This window comes from Eptesicus fuscus, chromosome 12 (genome assembly GCF_027574615.1).
Source record: "Eptesicus fuscus isolate TK198812 chromosome 12, DD_ASM_mEF_20220401, whole genome shotgun sequence".
NCBI classification, from domain to species: domain Eukaryota; kingdom Metazoa; phylum Chordata; class Mammalia; order Chiroptera; family Vespertilionidae; genus Eptesicus; species Eptesicus fuscus.
Window position 1 is genome coordinate 67,612,726 of NC_072484.1, and position 26,711 is coordinate 67,639,436.

Genomic DNA, 26,711 nt, shown 5'->3' on the forward strand with positions numbered 1-26,711 from the left:
TAGGGGTGACTGGACTCTGAGGTCTTCTGGGGCAAGTCACCCTCTCTACTGTCTCCTCTCTCCCCCTGGAGTCTTAGGCCCAAATGGGTACAGGTGGCATCCAACTGCTTTCTCGGAGTGTTTTTCGGGGTAGGGGGAGCCCTGGTTGGAAATCAGAGACCAGACTCCGGGATTGCCCCAATTATTCCCCTCTGAGCCACCCTGGGCTAGTTTCTGGCTCCTCCCTCCATGCCTCAGTCTCCTCGTCCGGAAAGTGGGCACACTGCAGTCAGCTCTGCTCCTCTCGGAGACTGAGCAGACCAGAGGGGACGCAAAGGGGCCCGGAGAGTGCTTTTCTGTAGAGCGTCTGTCCTTTCGTTTCCTTTGATCGGCGAGCGAATGCAGGTCAAAGGCATGGCTTGGTGCCTGGCCAGTGGAAGCCCTCAAGAAAAGGTAGCTTTCTTATGCTCACTACCATTCCTATGAGAGCAGTGTGACCTTGGGTAAGTCACTCAAGCCCTCTGAGCCACGGTAACCGAGCCCCATGTAAACTGGGGACAGCAGTCACAGCTGCCTCGTGGGGCTGTGGGTGGGGTTTAACAAGGGAATCCATGGGAACCATGCCTGCTACATAACAAGTGCTCAGTGCGTGCAAACGCTGGCATTGCTGAGGCAAGGAGGACGATTTGCTTGGGTGGGGAGAAGCCCCCAGCATCACAGGGCTTTCAAAGAACGGCCCGTCCACATTCCCTTTGCTGTCCCTCCCAGCTCTCTCGGGATGCTGTAATAGGCATCCTAGCTTAGGGATGAGACACGGAGGCTCAAAAGGGCACCGGTCTGTCCAAAGCTTGCAGCTTGTGCGTGGTAGACTGTGTGACTCCTAGGGGCCTTGCCACCTGAGCCTCAGCTGGACTCATTTAACTCTGTTTTTTCATTTTTTAAAGTTTTTGTTTGTTTTTTGTTTGTTTGTTTTAAGAGAGGAAGGTAAAGGGAGAGAGAGAGATAGAAACATCAATGATGAGAGAGAATCATTGATCGGCTGCCTCCTGCACACCCCACACTGGGGATCAAGCCCGCAACCCAAGCATGTGCCCTTGACCGGAATCAAACCCGGGACCCTTCAGTCCACAGCCTGATGCTCTATCCACTGAGCCAAACCAGCTAGGGCGAGGTTGAAATTCTTATCGTCATTATCACCATCTCCTTTTTCCAGATGAGGAAACCGAGGCACAGCATTACGTCACTTACTCCAGGAAGCGGCAGAGGCAGGATTTGGACCCAGGCACTCTGGTACTGGCTGCCAAGCTTGTACCTCTGCTTCTTGGCATCCGGTCCAGGCTCCAGCCCCCTTCTCCTAGCTCCCTGTCCCCTGATCCCAACAGCTTCTGCTTCCCCGGCGCTGGCCATCTTCCTGGCGCTGTCCCACCCCGGGGACTGGGATGCCATCATCCCTCAGTTACCCGTGAGCAAACTGAGGCTCCGAGCGGGGGAGCCATCTGCCCAAGGTCACTCACACCGGTGATGGGGCCTGAGCCACGATGCTCCCAACCCTGGTGACCCCGGAGGCTTTGACCCTGCGTGGTACCAGCCCTGGGCTGAGGGTGGTGAGGGGATACTGAGCTGTTTAAGGCATGGCTTCTGCCTTTCTAGAGTTCAAAGTTCAGGGCTTCCCACAGGTCTCTAGTGGGCAGCTGGCCCCAGTCCTGCTCCCCGAAGGGCCTGGCATGGAGTCACCGGGGCCTGCCGAGAGCCGGGTGCAGCCCAGTGCCTGACAAATATGCCTGCTGCTGCCCATCAGGGAGCTGGCGGAGGGGTGGGGGTGGGGGGAAGGATGGTAGTGGATAAAGTTTCCAGATCGGGGCTCAGAGAACAGACCACTTCTCTTTCTGTCCTGAGTGAGCGAAGGGGGCAAGCTTGGGGCAAGCTTGGGGCAACGGGAAGAAAGATGCCTTGTGTCTGCCTGGAAGTCATTCCCCAGCTCAAAAATTAACCGCCTGATGAAGCATTTTCTTCTCCCGCCATCCCCCCCACCCCCCTCACCTCGTGTGCTTTGCCTGCAGACTTTAATCCCTGTGGTAATGGACCGGCTAAGCCCGAGAAGCTGGGATTTCTTTGGTGGGAGTGGGGGATTAGGGGCTTCCTATAAGAAATGTCTGGGTTGGGTTGCATGAATAGGGCTTCTCAGGGACTGTGGGAACCTTCCTTTCTTGCTCCCAACCAGGGCCAGGACTCGAGTAAGCCCAGTGAGGCCCCCAGGGAGCAGTTCAAGGTGGGCCCATTGCCAGGGCTGTGCACCTGCCTTCTCCTGGTCTCAGCCCTGCTACCAACTCCTGCTGCACAGTGGGCTTCAAGGTCAAGCAAGTCCTTACCTCTGACCCACGGCGTGACCTCAGGCAAGCCACTTTCCCTCTCTGGGCAACCATTGTACAAGGGGTTAGATCAGACAGGATTTCTCAGCCTCGGCACTATTGACACTGACACTATTGGGAAAGAATAATCCTCCGTGTGGGGCTGTCCTGGGCACTTCAGGAGGTTTAGTAGCATCCCTGGCCTCTACCCACTAGATTTCCCCCCTCTAATCATGACTCCCAAAAATGTCCCCAGGCACATGTCCCCGGGGACAGAATCACCCCCTGTTGAGAACCATGGGATTAAATGATCTCAGATTCATTCTGGCTGTCATATTTTAAGGTTTTCTTTTTTTAAGATTTAAGAAGAGTATTTAAGAAATTGAACTTGAATTATTAATAACCAAGTACATTAATATATGATTATTAATAATTTATCCAGCCCGGCTGGCATGGCTCAGTGGTTGAGCATCGACCTATGAACCAGGAGGTCAAGGTTCGATTCCCAGTCAAGGGCACATGCCCAGTTTGCAGGCTTGATCCCCATGCAAGAGGCAGCCAATCAATGATTCTCTCTCATCACTTACGTTTCTATCTCAGTCCCTCTCCCTTCCTCTCTGAAATCAATAAAAATATATTTAAAAAAATAATAATTCATCCAACATAATAGCTCATATTTATTGAGCATTCCCATGTGTCCGTCACTGGGTCAGTGGTTAACTTATGTGAAATAATTCACCCTCTGAGGTAGGTACTATTATCGTGTGCCTATAGGAAGTAAGGAAATGAGGGTGAGGGCATTGAGTGACTGGCCCAGGATCACACAGCCAGAGTGTGGAAGGTTTATCTGATTCCAAAACCCTTGCTGCTTCTACTGTGCATGTTCAGCATAGAAAGGTTAGGAAATATAGTACTTCCTGAGGACCAAACCACCGGGGGGAAGGCACTTCTGCTTTAAGTGGGTGGAACCCAGACTTTTCTATCCACCCACTTTTCTAAAGCAGCTTGACAACAGCCTCCCAGGGTAACAAAGGGAGAAGAAAACGCCATCTTTGATGAGAAGGGCAGACCACAGTCCCACCCCTGGTGTGTGAAGAGGTGACAATGGCGATGGGATTTGGGCCAAATGGCAGAAGGAAACCAAGGGCTGTACACGCTCTGCAGTTCCAGGCAGGACGCAGACTTCTCCAGACATACTGTTCAGCTCCCCGAGCTCTTCCCAATCCAGGCAGAGCCTGGAGACTACGCGGGGGCGGGGGGCGGGGGGGAGTCGCTGAGAAGCACATTTCAGTACGGAGTTCAGATGAACTGGAGGAGGAGGCTCAGAGCCCCTCGGGGAGATGCAGGATATCGGAAGGCGGGTGGAAGACAGAGGATGGACAATGATCAGTTAAATCATTGTAATACGGTTCGAGTTTCCTTTCTCAGTCAGACTAAGAGACGTAAAAACTCAAAGAGACCCTCAAAGAACTGCGACATTCTTGGGTCTTCACACTGAGTCTCTGCAGTAAGCCCAACGCTTAGCGTGGAGACACATTCCAGGGCCGTGCTGGTGACCAGGGGTTCTGCGATGACCCACAGTGCTGATGGGTAGGCACCTGCCGTCAGCTTCCTCCCAGCCCCTCTCCCCACACTTGCCTCTAACAAAGAACGGGTCTGAGAGGAGTAGCCCCAATCCTGTGCTGAATGGCTAGCATGGGACCCACAAAAAGACAGTGTGAGAAATAAGAAGAAAGGGGACATCAAATAAAAGTAAAAAATAAATACTGAAGAGCTGTGTTATGAAGTTGGAGAAACTACTGAACAGATATTTCTCCATGAGATTACAAAAATAAAAATAAATCATTTCAGTGGGATTCTCTGTGATGTAGACAACCCCAGATTATTATTCTCCATTTTCAGATGAACAAACTCATGCTCAGAGGGGTCAGTGGCTTGCCACAAAAAGTCAGTAGCAAAACCACTAGGCCCAGGCTTCCTGGCCCGGAGGCCCGAATTCTCTAGAGCAGCTCTGTCCAGCAGAACTTCTGCGATGATGGAAATGTCCGATATTCTCTGTCCAGAATGGTAGACACAAGACTCATGTGGCTGCTGAGCTCTTGAACTGTGGCTCGTGTGACTGAGAAACTGGAATTCTACATTTCATTGAAGTGGAATGGATTGAAACTTGAATAGCTCCACGTGGCCTGAAGGTACTGCATCTGGACAGCTCAGCTCTGGACCCTTCCTTGGCCCTCTTTTCCCTTCTACGTCAGCCATCACTGGACATCAAGTTCTCAAATCTGACCTTGAACATTAGGCCCAGGCTTCTTGCTTCGGGCTCCGTCTTCTCGGGTCCTGTCTCCTTTAGGCTTATCCACCCCCGGGAGTTCCAGCTGAGTCATGCCCCCTTCTGAGGGCCAAGGGAGGGATAGCCTGGGAAGTTGAGAGATGTGTCACCTGGAGCCAGGACTCCACCTCCCTTGGGCCACCTTCTTGCCGTGGAACCTCTGGACAGAGCAGAGTGGTCAGGAGGCTAAGTGCTGACTCTGAGATGACCCAGAAAGGAGCCTGCAAGATCAGACACCTCCTGCAGCCTCTGAACTCCAGAAGTTAAAATTCAAAGGAACAGGATCTGATGATCTCGTGACTCTACCTTCTCCCCTAATCTGCCTTCTGTCTCTGTGAGTTGGACAACTCTAGGAACCGCATATAAGTGGAATTGTACAATATTCATCTTTTTGTGGCTGGCTTGTTTCGCTTAGCATGATGTCTTCAAGGTTTAATCCATGTTGTACAATGTGTCAGAATTTCCCTCCTTCTTAAGGCTGGATAATATTCCATTGTACACATGTATGCATCTCACAGTTTCCTTATTCATCTGTCAATGGATGCTTGGGTTGCTTCCACATTTTAGCTTTTTGTGAATAATGCTGCTCTGACGATGGATGTACAAATACCCTTTGAGATCCTGCTTTCAGTTCTTAGGGGTACAATGCCCAGAGGTGGAAATGCTGGGTCATATGGCAATTCTACTTCATTTTTTGAGGTGCTGCCATCCTGTTTTCTGTAGTGGCTATACCAGCTTTATTCCCAACGAACAGGGCACAATGAAGTCCTTGCCGTTATTACTGTTGTTGATGGAGTGTGCACTAAGTGTCGGGCATCACGCTGCCTGCCAGGCAGAGATGCTACTGATGCTCCCTCCACATCCCCATTGACGCTCCCCATTCTACACATGCTCCCTGCTTCTTACTGCCCCTGAGCTGCTCAGCATGGGGCTCTCCGGCTGCACATGGGGCCGGCTGCAAGTGTGGGGCAGTAATGCTCCCAAGAGCAGCCCTCAGTCAGTGATGACCAGGGAATGGGCAGGTAAATAGCCCAACTCTGTTGTCCCCCTCAGGCGGACAACTATGAGGCATGATCTACACCATCTCCCAGGTCCCCATCTCCCAGGCTCGACCCCAGCTACCAACAGTGGTAACCGCATTAACACTCTGCATTGGCTTCCTTCTCTGTTGCACTTCGCCACACCCTGCTGGAACTTCCTGAGATCCCCTATTTTGTCAAGTGTTTTCAGTCTCATGCTCATCTCAGGGTCTACTTTTAAGACAACGGGGTATTTTCTAGAATCCTCAAACAGTCCTCTAAACGGGACAGATGCGGCTTCCCTATTCTAGAGTTGAGCAGAATGAGGCTCAGACAGGTGACACCACCTGCTTGAGGTCAAAGCCTTGGGCACGTTACCCTGTCCTCTGCCTCCCCAAGGAATGTGCCCGATGGGCCTGCTGCAGGACCTCTTCTCCCCTGCCCCTGAGCTGTGCTGAGCCTGCTTCCCCCCCGCCCCCGCCCCTGCAGGAAGGCCGCTGTCTGTTTGTCATCCTGCTCATGGCCGTGTACTGGTGCACGGAGGCGCTGCCCCTCGCGGTGACAGCGCTGCTGCCCATCATCCTCTTCCCCTTCTTGGGTATCCTGAAGTCCAAAGACGTCTGCCCCCAGTACTTCGTGGACACCAACTTCCTCTTCCTCAGTGGTCTGATCATGGCCAGCGCCATCGAGGAGTGGAACCTGCACCGGAGAATCGCCCTCAAGATCCTCACATTCGTTGGGGTCCGGCCGATCTGGTAAGGCCAGGTAACGGGTCCACCCCAAAGGTGGGGCGTTAGCGGGACCACATCTCTTGGAGCCCAAATTCACTCTTCCTGGTTACTCATCCAGGCTAACAAGCTCATGTCCCGCCTTCCACATACCTGTTCATTCCTCTTATATTTAATGAGCCCCTCTGTGTGGCAGACACAGGGAGGGTTTTCAAAAGTGCGTAAGCACCACTGGGAAATCGGTTGAAATGCTGGTTCCCAGGCTCCGTCCCCAGGGATTTGTGTCCCGTAGTTTTAGAAGGGGCCATTTCGCAGCATGAGTTCTACCTTTCCTGCTCTGGGAAAGGACTGAACCTTTCTCTGTCTGTAAAATGGCGAGAAAATAGCCGAGACCTGCACAGCCAATGCTGCCCATTAGGCATCCCAGTTTGGTGCTTACCAGCCAAGGAGAAGGGGAGGGTGAGGAATGGGGAGAAATGGCCTCAGAGAAGCAGGAGGCAGGGTCTGTTCCTGCAGGCAGGTCCTCAGCTCCTGGCTAGGATTTGAATTTTTATTCTAAGAGGATTGAATGGCCTTTCAAATAGGGTCATTGTTGTTCTTCGCATCTTTTTTTCCAATTTGGTGAATCTTAAGTATTCCTTCGGGAATAATGTTTTTAAATCATAAAGCACAACACATGGGCTTTAAAACAACAATAAGCACAACAATTCTAGCAAAAGGCAGTCACTCAAATACTTCTTTAAAACACATAAATCCATGATATGGTATCATATGTACGTTCCTCTTTCCAGTAAAAATGATAGGATATAACTACTGTCCTAACAGCTGTAGTTTTGTTTTGTTTTTCTTTTCTTTTTTTAAATTGATTTCTAGAGAGAGAGGGAGGGCGAAAGAGAGAGGGAGAGAGAGAGAGAGAGAGAGAGAGAGAGAGAGAGAGAGAGAGAGAGAGAGAGAAACATAGATCTGTTAGGGTTGTGGCTGGTGACTGGGGCTGTGAAAGAATTCACAACTGGGAGAAGAAATAGATGCAAAGACAAAGTTTATTTTACTTTCCCTGAAAGGTGAGGGCCAGTGCATTGCTAATCAATACAATGCCCAGGAAACAAAAGTGGCTTCCCCTTTTAAGCCCTGGCTGTTGCTAAGCAACAAGGAAGGGAGGGGAACCTCGGGCCCGAGTTGAGCAGCTATCAGGGGGTTGTGATTTGTTTGTTCTTCAGGAGACATTCGGCGCAGTTGTCCCAGGGAAGTGTCTTATCAGCATTTTTCCCAAACCTGTAAAACATGCTTAGAGTAAAGTTATGAAGAGTTCAGAAGAGGCTTGTTTGAAGAGGAAGGGGGAAGGGGACTTTCTGCTAACTAGAGACTTCTTGATGCAAATTATCCCTGAGCTGTAAAAACAGCAGGAAGGAGGGGTATGCGAGAACATAGCCTTGAAAGTTACTTATCTTGTCTTGCAGTTTGAATAGAGGGGCTGTGTGAATCAGAGGAGCTAACAGTCGTGGGCTTTTCATAGATTGTGGAAGGCTACAGCACAGAGAAAGAGGCCTTTTCGTGTCCCCACACTCACAGTTTGCCTCCCGCGCGTGCCCCAACGAGGGACGGAACCCACCACCTGGGTATGTACCCTGATCGGGAACCGAACCCGCCACCTTTTGGTATACTGAATGGTGCCCAACACCATTCAGGGGTGAGGCCACAGCTGTAGTTTCCAGGCAGTTTTGAGTGTCAGTGATATTCCCAGATGTCTGCACCTGTTAGGCAGTAATGCCATATGAAAGTATCCGTGATCTTCATTGGTGACCAAGTCCCAGGCACGTCTAATACCACAGAACTTTGTGGCCTCTGCTTATCACAGATGGAAAAAATGTCTATTAGATGTTAGCAAAATAAAGATGGATTTTTCTCCCTCCTTTTCACCCTGAATGATATCCATGGCCCCACCCTGATTATGAAACTGTATTTTAAAATGATGTAAGCTGGGGAGGGACATGATGAAATTTGCATTTAAAAAAAAATCCCTGCTGGCTGCCATGTGGAGGGCCGATGATCAGTGAGAAGGTGGACTGTGCTGGGGGTCCAGACCGAAGATGGTAACAGCGTGGACTCGGTGGTGGCAGTGGAGATGGACAGAATGTGAGAGCTCCTCTGTGATGGGGGTGGGGGAAGGGTGAGAGTGAAGAAGGTTCTGGGAACATGTAAGTTTTTAGCATCTGCTTCTGGCCAAGCACTCTGCTAGGCTCTGAAGCTGTGCTTCCACCTGGAGGAGCTGCAGTCCTGGGGAGAGATTCCATCTCTCGCGGAATCTGATACCCCAGAAACACAGGTGCTATGGGAGCCCACAGGAGAGGTAGGGGTCATGTCATGGAGGAGCTTACATTTGACCTTGAAGAATGGGCGGGGCTCTGGCAAACATATTTTAAAGTTCCGACAATGTGACGCTAGTTCAGAAATAGTTTTTAAAACAGCTCTGGCTCGTTTGCTCAGTGATTAGAGTGTCGGCCCTCAGACCTAAAGGTCTCAGGTTCGACTCCCGGTCAAGGGCATGTACCTCAGTTTCGGGTTCCCCAGCCCCAGGAGGCACCCAAACACTATGTCTCTCTCATGTCGATGTTTCTCTCTCTCTCTCCGTCCCCTCCTCCCTCCCTTCCACTCTCTCTAGAAATAAATGGAAAAAATATCCTCGGGTGAGGATTAAAAGAAACAAAACAACACAGAATAAATAATCTAGAAGAAATCTGAGTCAGTGGGGAAGGGATGAGTTATTCAGGAAATGGTGGATGTTGAAATAATTAGCTTATTCTTCCAAAAACGATGGCCTTAGAGTTAATGTCATACTATATATACGTCTAAGTAATTTAAGGTGGATTAAAAGTTGAATGCAAGAAAACAAGTCATGAAACATGAATTCCTATTGGGAGGACCAAGCAATGGGAGGGAGGCGGAGAGGAGGGCCTGCTTGGGTGCTGGTGAGGAGTTCGGCAGAGCCCGAGCAGGGGGGCCTGGTAAGAGTGGGAGGGGAGGGGAAGAGGAGGCTGGGAAGGCTGTTTGGGGTGGGATGGTAGAGGGTCTTGGTGCTGAACCAAGGCAACTTTATTATACAATGGGGGCCATCTGTAAAATGAGGGGGCTGTGTGCCTCCGGCGTGGCAGACTCGGACCAGAGGACCTCCTGGACCCCAGTTCCAGCTCTGCCTCTACCTCCCTCCATTCCCAGGCTCATCTTTGGAATGATGGTGAGCACCGCCTTCCTGTCCATGTGGCTGAGCAACACCGCCTCCACCGCCATGATGCTGCCCATCGCCAGTGCCATCCTGAAGAACCTCTTTGGTGAGGAGGAAGAGAGCACAGGTGAGGCTGTGGGAAGGGCCAAGCCAACCCCGCAGGGGGAGGCGGGAGTGGGGACATCCACAGGGTGTCAGGGCAGGCAAAGAGAAGGCACTCATTGAGCACCTGTTATGTGCCAAGTATTTTAATAATAGTAATAATAATAATAATAATAGCTGAAAAGTAACTACTTCAAACCGTGGTACTTAAAAAATAGCATTTATTGAGAATTTACTATATATTAAGCAGAGTTAAACACTTTCCATACGCTATCTCCACCTCTCAAAACAGTTTTATGAAATAGGTACTATAATTAAACCCTTTAAAAATATATTCAGAGAGGAAAGGAGAGGGAGAGAGAGAGAGGAACATCAATGATGAGAGAATCGTTGATCAGCAGCCTCCTGCACGCCCCACACTGGGGATCGAGCCCACAACCCGGGCATGTGCCCTGACCAGGAATTGAAACGTGACCTCCTGATTTGTAGGTCGACACTCAACAACTGAGCCACGCTGGCTGGGCTAAACCTTTTTTTAAAGCATTTGAAGAGATGCTTAAAATCGTTAATGCCCAGAAAAATGCAAATTGAAACAACAATGAGATTGACTTCGAAGAGACTGGCAAAAAATGAGGAAGCTGGATAATGCCAAGTATTGGCCGGAATGAGGGCCATTGGAACTCTGAGCACTGCTAGAGAAAGGGGAACTGGGTCGGTCTTTCTTAAGGGCGTCCTGCAAATATTTAACCAGATTAAATAGCGTGGACCCCATTCAGAACAATAGAAATGGAGGAAGAAATAAACAAAACAGGATAAATAAAAAAATAAAATAAAATAAAGCAGGTCACCCTACTTTCCAACAGCTGCTCTGGTATTTTGAACCCAGATTGGCTGATTTCAGAGCCTGTGTCCTGAACTTGTCATTCTGCCTCCAACACAAGAGTTTTTCAAAGAGTCTAGGGGCCAAAAAAAAGTTTGAAAGCCAAGTCCCTTATTACAAAGATGAAACATCTGAGACCCGGGAAACGGAAGGGACTTGCCCAAGGTCACGCACAATGCTGGGCACACAGCAAAATTCTCTCTTCCCTCTAGTTTATGCTGCAGGGTGTGAGGAGGTAGGAGACCCTGGGAGGGTGGGGCAGACCAGTGGGATCAGATAGTGGTTAACGATTAGCCCTAAGATCTAAAGCGAAGCTCATTCCAGTGCAAAGAGAGATGCTCCCTTTCACCCAGTTGCTGTGTGAGGTGAGGTGAGGTGAGGTGAGGTGAGGCGAGGTGAGGATGGGGGTGGAGGGAGTGGGGGCTGTGCTAGCGGGTCAGGACAGGGGCGAGGAGGCTCCAGGGGCTGTAAGTCCATGAGAGACAGTCAAGCAGCAACCACAAGAATAGTGTGCACTTTCATTTTCTGAAGACCCCGCACATGCCAGACACTGTGCTAAAATCCTCACACCCATTAGCTCATTGAATCTTCCTAACAGTCCTATGAGGTAGATCATCCCCATTTTACAGATGAGGAGACTGAGGCTCAGAGGCAAAGTGATTTGTCCAAAGTAACATGGTGAGTTAGTTGCTGAGCTCTGTCCGGGTCTGGAACCTGTGCTTCTGAGCACCATGTCAGAGGAGGACAGAGCCGAGGGCAGGGGGGTGCTCGCTGGACAAGACCCCAGGGGTCCTCAGACTTGGAGGACAGCCTGCTCTTCTCGTCTGTTCCTTTACCAGCTCTGCTCCTAGCGCTGCCCGGGAGACCGAGGAGCGTCCTCCCTGCGTGTTCTCCTTAGATCCCCCCCTGCGGTCCTGCGGGTGGCCCTCTCATCACGCCCATGCTACAGAGCAGGAAACTGACGCTCAGAGCGGTGAAGTATCTGCCCAGTTCCCTCAACCAGTAAGGGGCCCACCCGGCTTTTGAATCTAAACTCTACCATTCTTCCTTCTGCATCTCTCTGCTGAAGAAGGCCAGCTTGCCACCCACGTCTCTCCTTTAGGAACGTCCAAGCGGCCATCAAACAAAAGGCCATATTTGAGGTTGGGTTAAGCATTGCCCTCTTCCATTGCTCTTCATTCATGAGCCAGGAGCGAGGGCTCTCTTCTCAACTATAAGATGAGAACAATGCCTCCCATTTCAAATGTATTCTTGTGAAGTTTACATGAGAAATGAGAACCGGGAGCATAGGAAGGGGTTGGTTAGTTACTACGTGGAAGTTGTATAAAAACCATGATTAGATTTCCAGGAATTGGGAGGAGCTGGCAATGAACCCCACACTGTAAGGCACACTTGAAGTTTCCTGTGCCTCCTGGTTGAGAGGGATTTATGTGTTTATTATCTGTCTCCTTGTAAACTCCAAGCCGAAAGGGGGTTTGTGTCCATCTCTTTCATTGCTGTGGTCTTGTTCCCCTACAACATTGTTTGGCACATAGTAGGTGTTCAATAAATGTGTGGAATTAAGACGTGAATAGACCAGCCCAGGAGGCGTGGCTCAGTGGTTGAGTGTCAACTATGAACCAGGAGGTCAAGGTTCGATTCCGGTCAAGGTACATGCCGGGGTTGTGGGCTCTATCCCCAATGTGGGGCGTGCAGGAAATGGCCAATCAATGATTCTCTCTCATCATTGATGTTTCTATCTCTCTCTCCCTCTCCCTTTCTCTCTGAAATCAATAAAAATATATTTCAGAAAAAAAAAAAAGAAATGAATAGACGAGTTACTTAACTGGTCCAAGCCTCAGTTTCCTCATAGGTAAAGTGGGGATATTTATACTTACCATCTAGGTTGCTGTGAGTGCTAATTGAACGAATGGATGTAAAGCTGCCTCATCTGGGCTCTTTGACTTTCCCTGGGGTTCTCTTTACTTAATTTGATGCAAGAACTCTTTCCTGCGGGGTTTCTGTGTTCCCAACGTCAAGGTTAGACTAGGGTTCACAGTTCCAGGTCAGACCTACCAAGGGCCAGGTGGGCACCTTTGGAGATGGCGTGAGACTCAAGGGAGTGGGGGCGGGGCGAATCAATAGTCCTGGAACAAGCCTGACTCTGCCACTAACCCTTTGGGTCATCTTGATCCCAACGCTAATCCACTTCTCTAGGCCTCAGTTTCCCTGGGTGTAAAGAGGACGGTAGTAACCCCTGCCCAGCTCTCCCGGGCTGTTCCGAGGTTGCTGTAAGAAACCTGCCCTGCCTGATACAAACTCAGGTACGGGTATTATTTGAATAAGACCCTACAGAAGCCCCAACCTCTAACCAGCCTTGTGTATAACACGTACAGTCTAATATCGGGGCTCCCCAGCTCAGATGCTGGCAGCAACCAGGGTCTGTGGTTGAGTGACAGGGGCTGGGGGGGACTGAGGTCAACTGGTGAACACACGCTCCCTCTGAGGGTGCGGGCAGCCTCAGGAGGCTTCAGGCCCCCATCTGTAACTTCAGGGGAGTCGTTCTCAGCCCAGGCATCCCAGAATAATCACCTGCAGAACTTTTCAAAAATACTGAGGCCCCAGAATCACTAAACCAGAACCTCCAGGGTGGGACTTAGTCACTCCCAGGAAATGCTACCATTTACCCCAGGGGTGCGGAGGGAAGGGTACAGAGAGAGCGAGAGATGGGTGGGGATCGGGGGTCACTGGGTCAGAGTTCTCCCTGTCCGGCCATCCCCTGGGGAGCGACTTTGCCTCCCAGCATCTGTGTCCTATTAACAGCTTCACTTCCTGCTTCAGTGCCCTGGCCTCGGGCCGTGTGCATCGCATGTGGACGCGTATTCCCATCACGGGAGCCCCTACGCCCTCGCCCCCTTGGCCCTGGGCGAACTGATCTGCATTTCGCCTTCAGACCCTGGCTGGTGGTCAGCAGCGCCAGCCTCAGACACAGCAAAAATTGCACACAGCGAACTTCAGTCTTCCCTCTTATTTATGCTGCAGGGCGTCAGGAGGTAGGAGACCCTGGGAGGTTGGGGCAGACGCCTGCTTGTGGGGGCAGTGGGATCAGACAGCTGGGGTTGGTTAATGATCAACCCCAAGACCTGAAACAAAGCTCATTCCAGTGCAGAGAGAGATGCTCCCTTTCACCCAGTTGCTGTGTCTGGGGGGTGAGGTGAGGACAGGGGTGGAGGGAGTGGAGGCTGTGTTAGCAGGCCAGGCCAGGGGCCAGGAGGCTCCGGGGGCTTTAAGTCCTGGTACAAACAGGAAAGGAGCTGCCCAGAGTGGAGAGAGGAAGGAACGTACTTCCCCAGGTCCCTGGGTGAGACAGGAGAGAGCAGAAGCGGGAGTCTAGAGACCCTTCTTCCCAGTCCACATGGGCGAAGATCCCGGAAATGTATCTGTAGTCGAACAGGTTGAGTGTATTTGTGTTGCTGCAGGGAGGGGGTGCACAGCCGGGGCAGGCTTGATGGTCTCAGTAAGAGGGTGTGTGAAAGGACTTCTTATAGGACTTGGTTGGGTCATGTGGAGGGGGGTCTAAGGGAGCAGGGTTTGCTCTAGATTAGTTGCTGTCAGAAGCCAGGGGTAGCTCAATGAATGGGTAAGGAAGTAGCACCATTCATTTAGCAAGAGTGGGGATGCTTGGCATTTTGTGGGAGGCAAGTGGCTTTGTGCTTAGACGACTTTAGCATCCTTGCTTTGGCTCACCATTTTAGCAGTGACTTTGAGGCCAGTGATGTGTAAGACTCTTTAGGTCCAACAAGAGGACAACATAACGTAGCTAGACGTCAGGGGCCACTTTGATATTCTTTCTCAAGAGCAATCCGCATTAACTAACTCCTTGCGAGTGCTCAGATTCCCGTGAAATTCTTTAAATCACAGTCTGACAAACTTCGGCCCAGCAACTCTAGCCCACTACCTGTTTTTTTGTGAGCCAAAGATAGTTGATATATTTTTAAATGGTTGAAATAAATTGAAAGTAGAATATTTTGTGACATGTGGAAATTATATGAAATTCAAATTTCAGTGCCCCAAAATAAAGGTTTAGCCCCACGTATCGTTTTACTTGTTGTCTGTGGCTGCTTCCATGATATGATGGCAGGGTTGAGTAGTTAACAACAGAGACCATATGGCTTCCAAAACCTAAAATATTTCCCACTTGGCCTTTTACAGAAGAAATTTGTCAGTCCCTGCTTTAAATGGTACCTCAGTCCATTAGTTGCTATTAAAAAAAAAATCATAGATTGGGTATTTACTCCTCACAGTTCTAGAGGCTGGAAGTCCAAGATCAAGGATCCAGTGGATTTGGTGTCTAGTAAGATTCCACTTCCTGTTTCACAGATGGCTTTCTTCTTGCTGTGTCCTGACATGGTTGCAAGGGCAAGAGGGCTCTGTGGTTCTCTTTTATAAGGACACTAATCCCATTCATGAGGGCTCCACCCTTACGACCTAATTACCTTCCAAAGCTCCACCTCTTAATACTGTCCCATTAGGGATTAAGTTTTAACATAATGCATTTTGGGGAGGATACAAACATTCAATCTGTAGCAAATGGGTCAACTCCTTAACCCTCTTGACACCACTAGGAAAATTACTACTTCCATTTTATGAATTAAAGAATTGAGGTACCGAGTGATTAAGAGATATCTCTAAACCAGGGTTTCTTAACCTCAGCATTATTGACATTATGGGTGGAATAAGTCTTTTTTGTGGGGGGCTGGCTTGTGCATTGTAGGATATTTTGCAGCACTCCTGGCCTCTACCCACTAGATGCCAGCAGCACCCCAGTTGTGACAACCAAAAAGGTGTCCTGACATTGCCAATGCCCATGGGAGGGAGAAGTGGCCCTGGTGGAGAGCCACTGATCTAAGGTCACATAGTGAACGATGACGGTATGATTTGAACCCAGAACCCAGTCACATGCTTAATACCCAGGGATGGTTTCTTTTGCCCTTGGTGATGATTTCAGCAGCAAGAACTTTTAATCTCTTCCATTTTTCTTCTCTATAAAACACTATCAAGCAAGGGATGCTTTTAAAATAAAGTCAGATCCTGTCCTAACTCTGCTCCAACACTCTTCTGCCTCTGCTCCCATGTGACTCAGAGGAGAAACCAAAGTTTTTACTGTGATCCCCAAGTCTCCTGTATGATCCAGCCCACTTCCTGCTACCCCCACCCTTTGCCACTTCTCTCACCTCACCTCCTACTCCCTCAGGCCCCTCCAGCCCTGCTGGTCTCCCTTCTGCTTCTGGATACACCATCCCCCTCTCACCTCAGGGCCTTTGCACCTCCTCTTAATTTCCCCAGAGGTTTACCTGGCGCACCCCCTCATCTTCTTCAGGTGTCTTTTTTATGTTACCTTCTCAGTCGTACTTTTCTTGACCATCCTTTACAAAGATTGTCCGATCCCAGAATACCGGGCCCCCTCCCTGCTTTATTTTTCTCCATGACACTAATTCCCATCTGACACACTGTATATTATACTTATTTGTTTATGGTCTGTCTCCCTAACCAGAAGATAAGTTCCACAAGGACGTAGATTTTCATGTCTTGTCACTCAATGACATCATTGATGGAGTGATCGGCTAGGGCTCACATGACAGTTCTGGTCCTGGGCTCCAAGTTGCACCAAGCTCTTGTCTAAGGAGAATGGAAACGCACTTACAACTTACTCACTCTCAGCATTCTTATGGCCACTAGCCTAGTGCAGTCATTGTCATCTTACCTGGAAAACGCAATAGGTTCTGAACTGGTTTCCCAGCCTCCATTTTTGCTCCCCTATCGTCCATTGTCCCCTACCAGGTCCAGATGTTTGCAAAATGTCAACCACATGATATCCATCATGGGCTCTAAATCCTGCAAGGGTTCGCCATCCTTGAGTTGACATCTGACTTCTGTTGACCTCTGTCTAACCCACTCCCACTCCCTAGCTCCCCTAGGGCTTCCCTACTCTCTACTTTTCCTGCACACTGGCCTTCTCATGGTTCCTCAGTTCTTCTAAGCTTCTTACCCCAGGGCCTTTGCACATGCTGTTTCTGTTGCTCGAAACTCTCTTCTCAAGACTCTTCATGTGACTGGCTCCTTTTTATCGTTAAGGTCTCACATCAAATGCCATCAGCGTATGGTGTCTCTCTGTTGACTGATTACAGTAGGCCACCTGCTCCCTCTCCCTACTCTATTATTACTTTTCATCACCTGGCCCAGTCTTATGTCCTCCATCACGTTCACCACTACCTGAAATGTTCTTTCTGTGTTCACTGTCTGTCTCCCTTTCTAGAATATAAACTTCATGGGAACAGGGTCCTTGTTGTATACTTTTCACTGTGTACCCCAAGCTCATAGTCAATAGCACATAGTAGGTGCTCAACAAATACTTTTTGAGTGAGTAAATGGGAGATTGGGGCCATCCATTCCATTGCTGATCCATTACCACTCATAACTAGTCTTTCCCAAACATCCTTTTGGCAATGGCTGCTCAGGTAAGCCTAGGCTTGAGTTATGGGCTATCAAGCAGTCTTACAGCTAATTCCCTGCCTTCAAGTCTGGGGTCTCCAAATAGACACGGGTAGGACAGGAAGATGGAATGTTGAATGACTTTATTTATTTATTTGATTGAATGAATAGTATGGGATTCTTGGCAAAGAGTGAACCCTGAAGAAGTACTCTTGACTGCCTACAAAAGAATGGGCACACTCCTGTCCCATTCACATGACACTAAACCCATCATGCTTTCTTCTCCTAGTTGCTGTGGGGACAAAAGGCATGAACCCTGTGCCCATGGAGATGCAATTTCTTGCCAGAAGAGAAGAGTGAGTTCCTGGTAAAAATCATTGAGGAGCCAATTCTTGGTCCAAGGAGATGATGAAACGAGAGCTCAATGCTGCAAGCAACCTCCCTCCCATCTCTGAAAATTTCTCCAAATTTCCTGCCCAAGTTTCCACCTTTTGGTTATGCGTAGATCTCCACAGAATCCTTAAAAATGCAAATGTGGTCAGGCAGAGGATACATTAAATCCCTAGAGTTTTAGTGAGGGGAGGGTCTCCAGGGCAGGCCCAGAGCAGAAGAGCACAAGCCACATGATAGTCGAGAAGGAGAGCAGGTGCAGACCAGGTCGAGAGGCGCCAAGGACAAAAACGTCCTATGAGTCAGTAATAATCGTGACTTATGTGAGTCCGGAAGCCCCTTCACATCAATAGCGTGTTCAGTCTTTGGTGCACTTTGTGTATAACAATATGGAGTGATCGGCTAGGGCTCACATGGGGTTTGGAGCCACACAGACCTGACTTTGAACGCGGGCTCTGCCACTTACCTGCTGTGTCATTTAACCTTTCCGAGCCTCAATCAAGTTCACCTAACAACTGGATATGATATTGGAACCCAACTTAAAGGGTTGTTTTGAGATAGATTAAATGGAATAATATCGACAAAGCCAGCTGTGAAGCCCTACAGGCACAATGGTAGCGCTTGTTATTAATGGCATTGTTATCTTGATTTAATGGTGATGGAACAGTAGGAAGTGAAGTGATTTGCTCTCAGCATTGCTGGGCATTGATCAGGTCTATTTCATTCACAAGTGAAATCCATAATATGCCCCATGGTTGTGAGTGTTAGGCAGGAAAGAAACGCAGTAAAGAGGCCAGGGCGGGGGCAGCTTTAGAATGGGTAATCAGGGAAGGCCTCTCTAAGAAGGTCATGCTTGAGCAGACACCTGAAGGAGATGAGGGATTGTGGAGGATCTGTAGAGTGTTCTCAGCAGAGGGACCGGCAGGTGCAAAGTTCCTGGGAGTCCAAAGCAGACAGGAAGCCTGTGTGCTTCCTGTGTGGTTGGCGTTGGGAGAGTGGATGGTAGGAGATAATGTTAGAGAGACTGCCTGTGTGGTGAGGGTGGTAGTAGAGGGACAGAGCCTGTGCAACCTCATAGGCCACGGTTGTAGCCTTGATTTTGATGGAGGGGAGCTGATGGAGGGATAGCAGAGGAGGAATATGATGTTATATCTGATTGTTTTATCCCAGGGCCTGTACTCCTTCCCAGCACCACTTGGGAGCTTTGAGTCCAGCTTTGAGATCATGGGTTCTGTGATGGCCCAGCCACTCACTACTATGCAACCTGGGAATCAATGTTTACCTCCTGCCTACGCAGAGTTTATGCTGAGTTTATTGGAAATACCTGATGCTATTCTCTGGAACGCCATGTCCATTAGATGAAAACTCTATGTCCATTGGCTGCAAGCCTGTCCCCTCTCTGGGCCTCAGTTTCCCCATCTAAACAAAGAAGGGTTGCACTAGATGAGCCCTAGGGCTCTTTCTGCTCTCTCATTCTCACTGGGAGGCTCAGTCTGGTTGGGTTCCCAGATCTGAGAGGCCACAGCTCCCGACCAGGCCACTCACCTGAGAAGTCAGACCATGCATGGCATGGGTCTCCAGCTGCTTCCTTGTGTTCCTTTCAGACTTCAGATCCTGTCCTCATTGCCCACTGGAGACGGGGCCCCTCATGTAGCCATTAAAACCAGACAGTATTTTCTGGATCTTTTATTATCTAAACATATTTGATTTGTTGCACAGGAGCAATTCTTAATTTCATTCACTTATAAACATTTTGTAATTGCACAAGTCAAAAAAGAACAACACTCTTTTTTTTTGAAATATATTTTATTGATTTTTTACAGAGAGAAAGGGAGAGGGAAAGAGAGCTAGAAACATCGATGAGAGAGAAACATTGATCAGCTGCCTCCTGCACATCCCCCTGCTGGGGATGTGCCCACAACCAAGGTACATGCCCTTGACCGGAACCGAACCTGGGACCTTTCAGTCCAGAGGCCGACGCTCTATCCACTGAGCCAAACCAGTCAGGGCAAGAACAACACTCTTAAACAAAAAATATATTCGGCATCTCACTCCCATAGATAAGTTAAAATAGTTAAGTGAACACCAATCTAGATTATTTATTGATATCTCTCTATATATACATACATACATTTTCTTAAATAAAAATGCTGACAATACTACATATGCTGTTTGGAAACTGTTATCTCACTTAATGGAGTGAAGTGAACATCTTTTTACCTCAATCACATTTGTGTCAACATCATTAACTTTAAATTATATAATTAATAATTCTTAATTTCATTCTTTCCCAAAACTCTTTAACCGTGCAAGGAAACCCAGAAAAATACAAATAGAGAAAAAGAATCCATAGTTCAACCCCCAAGAAAGGTACCAAAATGACTGACTTTGCCTATTATTATTCTAGACTTTTCTTAAAACTCAAATATTCATGAAATAATGTGAATATTTTTAAAATAAAATAAAAACTAGTGCTGTTACCTATCTTTCCACTTTATATAATGGATATCTTTTATCTTAATACACTCATCTAAATCATAATTTTTAAATAGCATCCAGAAAGGGGATCGATCATCTTTATTTGGCCAATCCCCTTTTGATGGTGATTTAGGTTATTCTAAATTGAAATGATAAAAATTAATTAACTAATTAATTAATTGAAATGGTATTTAACACCACGGTGAACTCTCGTACCCACACCCGAGACATTTGCCCAATTATTTCTTTAGGACTGATTCTTAGGAGAGAACACCTGAGCTGGAGGGGTGCACAGCTCTTGAGGGTTTTGATGCCTGTGCCAAATTACCTTCTCAAAAAGCCACAGAGCTCTCCCAAGCCCAGCAATGTGTGAGCTGTTCCGTGTGAGCCCAGGATTGCTGCGTGTGTGCTGAATGGCGTCTCTTTGGGTTTGTTTAAAGCAAAGACTTCCCTGAGGAGGCCGAGGACCCGTCGGCTCTCCCAGACGGCAACAAGAAGGCGGAAGAATATCGCAAAAACATCTGGAAGGGCCTCCTCATCTCCATCCCTTACGCAGCCAGCATTGGGGGCACGGCCACTCTCACCGGCACGGCTCCCAACCTCATCCTACTTGGTGGGATCAAGAGGTAAAAGCAGGTGTCCCCCACCTGGCACTGGAGTTTCCTTCTCCTCTCCCCCTCCTTCAGTTAACATCCAGGGCATGTATCTTGAGTGCCTTCTATTGGCCAGGCTTCAGCATAAAAACCCAGCAAAGTCTCTGCTCTGTGGGACTTTTATTCTGGTGGGGAGATACTCAGTAAAGGGAAAAGCAAATGAATATGGGATATGTCCATGTGATAAATTGTGAAATAAAATAAAGCAGGATAAAGGGGTAGAAGGCACAGGAGTGAGTTGGTCATGGATGTCCGACCTTTCTAATAAGATGACATTTGAGCAGAGGCCTAGAAGTGGACACAGAAGGAAAGCGCCTTCCCGACAGAGGGGGTAGCCTGTGCAAAGGCGAACGGCATCAAGACCAGCTAGGCTGCAGTGTAGAAGGTGCAGGGGATTGTGGGAGGAGATGCGGTAAGAAGAGGCCAGACTAAGGCAACTGTTGTTAAGGACCCAGTGGGGAGTCCGTGGAAAGCTGAGAGCAGAAGAGCGACATGATGTGGCATCTGCTTTAAAAACGCCCCAGCTGGAGGCGTGGGTCTGTGGCTGTCCTGTCCAGGGAGACGCTTTGCAGCCATGCACGCAGGCCAGCGGGGCAGCAGGTTCTGCCAGGAGGTGAAGTGTCCCCATCTCTGAAACTGTTCCAACAGAGGCCGGCATGAGGATAAGCGGATTCTCAGACAGCATGGCTTGTCGATTCCATCGTTCCAAGCCTCTTAGTTCAAAGATTTAAAAAATTCCTGTATTTCAAGATCCTGAGATGTTCAGATTCTAGGATTCTGAGAGGTTTTCAGATTCCTGGGCAGTGGAGATGCGGCCTGTGTTGATTTAATCTTCACAAATGCAAACGTAAGCACTTGGCAGGCAGATAACAGTACAAAGTCTTTGATGTTCCACAGGGTCCCGCTGCTGACCAGCTTCTTTCCCTGCTGCTCAACCAGGAAATCAAGGACCTACTGGGAGGGTGAGGGAAAGCTGGTGCTGGTCTCCTGAGAGCAGGCTCGGCATGCATAAATCTGTTCTCTACTTGTGGGCAATTGAAATTATTTTTGTGAGAAATTTTAAGTGCACTCCTGTTTTGCCTCACAAACTGATTTTAAAACCTTAAACCTCCACCATATTATATCAGGTGCTTAAGTTCCTTGATTATATGATTTGATGGTAGAAACCAGTGATTCTCAGCCAGTGGGTGCTTGTTAGAGACACTGGGGGAGCTGGAAAAATACAGCTGGGTCTCAGTTGCAGAGTGTGATTCAGGGGGAGGTGAGATGGGCCAGGCGTCAGCATTTTGCCCATTGATTTAAGCCCAATGCAGACCTTTTCATCTCCATTCTCTGAGCAAGACCTGGCTGGGCCTTAGGTTTGGGTTAGCAAACCTGGATGGCCCTGTTTCAGATGTGGGAACAGTCTGGGCTGGCCCTGTAGTCTCCTCAACCAGAAGAGGCTGGACAGGAAAGAGGTGGGTTCTGGGAGCCTCAGGGGCAGGTCCTGAGGTGGGGGATGCGGGTAATGGGTGGGGTGGCAGTTGCTATCAGAGAAATTTCAGGCTGCCTGCCCACCCTGACATGAGCAGACATTTATCCCAACTTTAAAAGAAATTAGGGAGGGCCCAACCGGCGTGGCTCAATGTTTGAGCATCGACCTATGAACCAGGAAGTCATGGTTCGATACCTGGTCAGGGCACATGTCAGGGTTGTGGGCTCGAACTCCAGTAGGGGGTTTGCAGGAGGCAGTGGATTAGTGATTCTCTCTTATCATTGATGTTTCTCTCTCTCTCTCTCTCTCTCTCTCTCTCTCTCTCTCTGAAATCAATAATTTTTTTTTTTAAATTAGGGAGGAAATGCTGGAGTTGTAAGTAAAAATATTGAACATGAAGGATTTGGAATAAATATAAATTACATACATGTCATTGGCAGCATTTAATTGCTCAGGCTTGGACTTTCTGGTCTTGGAGGAGGGGATTTAGAAGGAATGCTAAGTAATATGGAGTTCTGATTCTCCAGCTGGGAGCCCAGGAGACAGGGCAATAGCTGCCCTGAGAGTTCTCCTGGGGTTTTGCTCCCCAAATTCATTTCATTAGTTTATTCTGATTATACATGTAATGGTGGGTACATTATAGAACTCTCAGATACTATAGAAAAAATAAAAATTTGAAATACCTTTCATGCTACTGTGAATATTTAACATACTGCTTCTCATTTTTCTATGCGCACACACACACACAGAGACCCCGGCATGGCTGATCTTGGCTGGCTCTCACCTCCCTCTTTTCTCCAGTACCTTCCCACAGAGCGACGTGGTGAATTTCGGCTCCTGGTTCATTTTCGCCTTACCTCTTATGGTGCTGTTCCTGTTGATTGCCTGGCTCTGGATCTCCTTCCTGTATGGGGGATTGTTCACGAGGTACCACCTTCATGTTTAACTTGAGCTTTGAGCCAGACTGAGCTGTGTTTGACCCAGGTTTAACTAGAGAATGGCTGCTTGAGTCTTGGTCCTCTGCATGAACTGGAGATTATTTTTATAATGTCATGTTACCTTCTCCCTTGGTGACTGTGGTAGACCTCACTTCCCTACCATGTGAGGATAGTGGGTGGTGTGTGGCCTGCCTGCTATGCCCAGACCCTCAGTTAATTCACACATCATCGATACTAAACCACTAATAAAAGCACAGTTTTATTTTAATAAATATTGTCAAGTCGTTCTCCATAAGAATTGTACTAATTTGTTCTCCCATTTACCACATATAAGAGTGTCTGTTACCATACAGCAAAGTGGATTTTTGCCAATCTGATAAGAGAAAAGTAATTTGCATTTATTTTATTGAGACTAATTTTGAACTCCTTTTAGCACTGAGGGGCAATATGAAGTGTGTGTATGTGTGTGTGTGTGTGTGTATGAAATATATTTTATTGATTTTTTTTTACAGAGAGGAAGGGAGAGGGAAAGAGAGTTAGAAACATCGATCAGCTGCCTCCTGCACACCTCCAACTGGGGATGTGCCAGAAACCAAGGTACATGCCCTTGACCGGAATCAAACCTGGGACCTTTTAGTCCGCAGGCTGACACTCTATCCACCGAGCCAAACTAGTCAGGGCAAGAGTTTTTATATATTCATGGGGACCATTGGTATTCACTTTCCTGTGAATTGCTAAACTGTGTGTTTATATTCTTTGTACATTTTTCAGATGGACTGTTGGTGTTGGTTGATCTTATTGATTTCTAGTAGTCTTTATATATTGAAAGATTAGTGATTATTCTGCAATATGAGTTGCAAATATTTTTCTAATTTGCTTTTTACTTTGCTTGCAGTGTTTTCTTTCATGTAGAATTTTTGAGAAAATTTTACATAGACTATCAATCTTTTCTCATATGGCTCCTGAATTTTCCATTACAGTTAAAAGGGCCTTACCATTAAAGGAGTTATAAAAAAAATTAATCACAGTTTTCTTCTGATATTTTAATATTTTTCACATTTAAATTCTTTTTTATCTATTTGGAGTTTATCCTTAGAGTGCTGTGAGGTTTAAATTCATTGTCATGGTATCCGTGTCAAAAATCAATTGACCACAGATGTGTATGGGTTTATCTCTGAACTCTCAATTCTGTTCCATTGAACTATATGTCCCACACCATTGACCGAATAGCCCATCTTTTGCATACCAATCTGTGATACCAACTTTATCACAGACTAAATCCCCATTTATATGTGGGTATATTTCTGGGCTTTCTATTTTATTCCATTGATTTGTATGTTTATTCATGTTTCTGTTTGATCCCCTAAAGGATCTCCTGGGAGTCAGATGATCAGATTCACATTTTAAAAAGACCGTCCAGGCTATAGGTGGGGAGAACAGTTTTTAGAAAGGGAAGACGGCGGGAGCCCACCAGGCCACTGCAGTTTCCAGAACAGAGATAATGAGGCCAGGCCAGGTGGGGGTGGGCTGGGGCGAAGTTAGTCACCCTTGCCGTAGTCACTCCTAACTTCTCTGCTTTCTGTTTCAGGGGCTGGAAGAAGGACACAGAGGCCAATGCTACCGGAGAAGATAGGGCTCGCGCCATGATTCAGGCAGAATACGAGAACCTGGGGCACATGGTGTGCGCGATCCAGGGGCCCACGGGGTGGAGAGAAAACTGGGCGTTAGACTTTCAGGAGAGATACCTCTTGGTCTGATCCCTGGGTCCCTGGGGGCTGAGTCCCAGGGGAATATCAGGACCAATGGCCTGAAGTGGGGTCCTGGAGATGGAGGGGAGAGAGGTGGCTTGCACAGTCAGCCTCTTGCCGTGGTGCTGGGGTAGATACCCTGGAAACTAGAAAGCTCCTCAGGGCATACTTGGGGTGGGGACTTGTCTCCTTCCTGCCAAATGCACCCTTTCCCTCCTGGTACCTGGGATACTCAACATTGCTTTGGGCAGCTTCCAGGACCTTGTTTAATGTATGTATTTCCGGTGGTAACAGTAACTCAGAGTCAGCAGGCTTGCCCCCAAGGGCTGACTCTGCCACTCACTTCCTGTGTGACCTTGGGCAAGGCACTAACCCTCTCTGGGCTCTGTTCCCCAATCTGTGAAATGGGCACATTGGGTAGATATTTACCCCCAACATGTGAAGACTCTCTCGCTTCCTACTACTCTTCATGTCTGTCCCTTTCTGTGTCTGTCCCACTCTGTGTTTGTGTTCATCCCTGTGTGTGACTCTTTGCCTACCTCTCTGTCTGTTTCCTGTCTCTCTGCTTTTCTGATTCTCTCTTTTTTCACTCTTTCTCTCTGTCTCTGGATTCTCCCTAGGACTCTGGGAAACTCCCAGCAAAAATTATATAAACAGTTTTGGTGAGAGGGCTGCTGGATACTTAGGAAGGACCCTGGCGAGTGTGGTCGGACCCTGGCAAGTGTGGAAGGACCCTGCTGGGATGGGAAGGACCCTGGCGAGTGTGGTCGCCCCAGGCAGGAACCACTCACACCATGGAACAGCCCTCTCCTCACGCTGGGGGCTTCCTGGGGAGTGAACTACTTCTTCCAGTTTCTCAGAGGCAGGGTCTGGGCCCAGTCACCCTATGGGTCCCCGCCCGAGGCCGTCCCACCCGCAGGCCGCCCGCGCCCACGGTCACCATGTGCCTGCATATCTCTATACTACAGGTTTGCTGAACGGGCCGTTTTCATCCTTTTCTGCATGTTCGCCATCCTCCTCTTCTTCCGGGACCCGAAGTTCATCCCTGGCTGGTCCAATCTCTTCAAACCTGGGTGAGCCTCTGGGGACCCACGGACGGAGTCCAACAGGGAAGATGCTGGGATGGGCCACTTGGAGCTGGAGAGGCAGTGAGCCGGGCTGACCTGGACTCTGGTCCCTGGTCAGTATTAATGGCTCCTTCTCTTGCTCTCGAAAGAGTTTTGGTTTGGATGATAAGACATCTGAGCTCTCATGTATTAAGAGCTTTGTCTTTGAAATCAGACAAAACTGGGTTTCATGGGCAGCTCTGTCACTTACAAAGTGTGCAGCCCCAATCACGTCATTCAATTCATTCATTCATTCATGTACTCAGTCAGCATTTTTTGAGAGCCTACTATGTGCTAAGCATTATGCTAGATGCTGGGGACACAGACAAAAACAAGTAGTCAGACAACAAAATAACATTGTAATGAGTGCAATGAAAGCGTGAGAGGGGGAAATTATAAGAGAGTGGAGTGGGGGCCTTGACTTTGGATAGTTCTGGGAAGAAGCGAAGTTGGAAAGAGTGGAGATAAACACGGGAGGCACACTGGGCATGTCTGTGAGAGCCTGAGGCAGGAACCAGCTTAGGACACTTGAAGCCCAGTGTGACCAATACCTGGTGGGAAGCGAGAAAAGTGGGCAAGACGTGGCTGGAAGGGAAGGTGAGGGCCAGATCGTGGAGGTCTTGTTAGACATGTTAAGCATTTTGGTATTTTTTAATAGGAGTCATGGGAAGCTATAGGAGGGTTTTAAGTTACTTAACCTCTCTGGGTTGCAGTCTCTTCATCTGTGAAATGGTATAATAATAGTACATTTCTCATTGGATTGTTCTGAGGATAAATGAGTTAATACATGTCAAACGATTAAAATTGCTCATAGGAAGAACTCAGTAAAACATTAATTACATTTACTA

General features: G+C 48.3%; 1 protein-coding gene across 2 annotated transcripts in view; it reads left to right on the top strand.

Moving 5' to 3' along the window:
- Window positions 1-6,179: 6,179 nt before the first annotated feature.
- Window positions 6,180-26,711, top strand: part of SLC13A3 (solute carrier family 13 member 3) — a 39,493-nt gene continuing 18,961 nt past the window's right edge. Inside the window, exons 1-7 of one of the 2 annotated variants that reach the window (XM_054724039.1) lie at window positions 6,180-6,430; window positions 9,617-9,758; window positions 11,557-11,578; window positions 20,385-20,571; window positions 22,957-22,998; window positions 24,598-24,690; window positions 25,726-25,830. In XM_054724039.1, coding sequence (XP_054580014.1) covers window positions 6,195-6,430; window positions 9,617-9,758; window positions 11,557-11,578; window positions 20,385-20,571; window positions 22,957-22,998; window positions 24,598-24,690; window positions 25,726-25,830 — 827 coding nt within the window. In that variant the 5' untranslated portion in view covers window positions 6,180-6,194. Of the gene's footprint in view, window positions 6,431-9,616; window positions 9,759-11,556; window positions 11,579-17,365; window positions 17,433-20,384; window positions 20,572-22,872; window positions 22,999-24,597; window positions 24,691-25,725; window positions 25,831-26,711 lie in introns of both variants that reach the window. The other variant, XM_054724038.1, reaches the window with a different exon arrangement.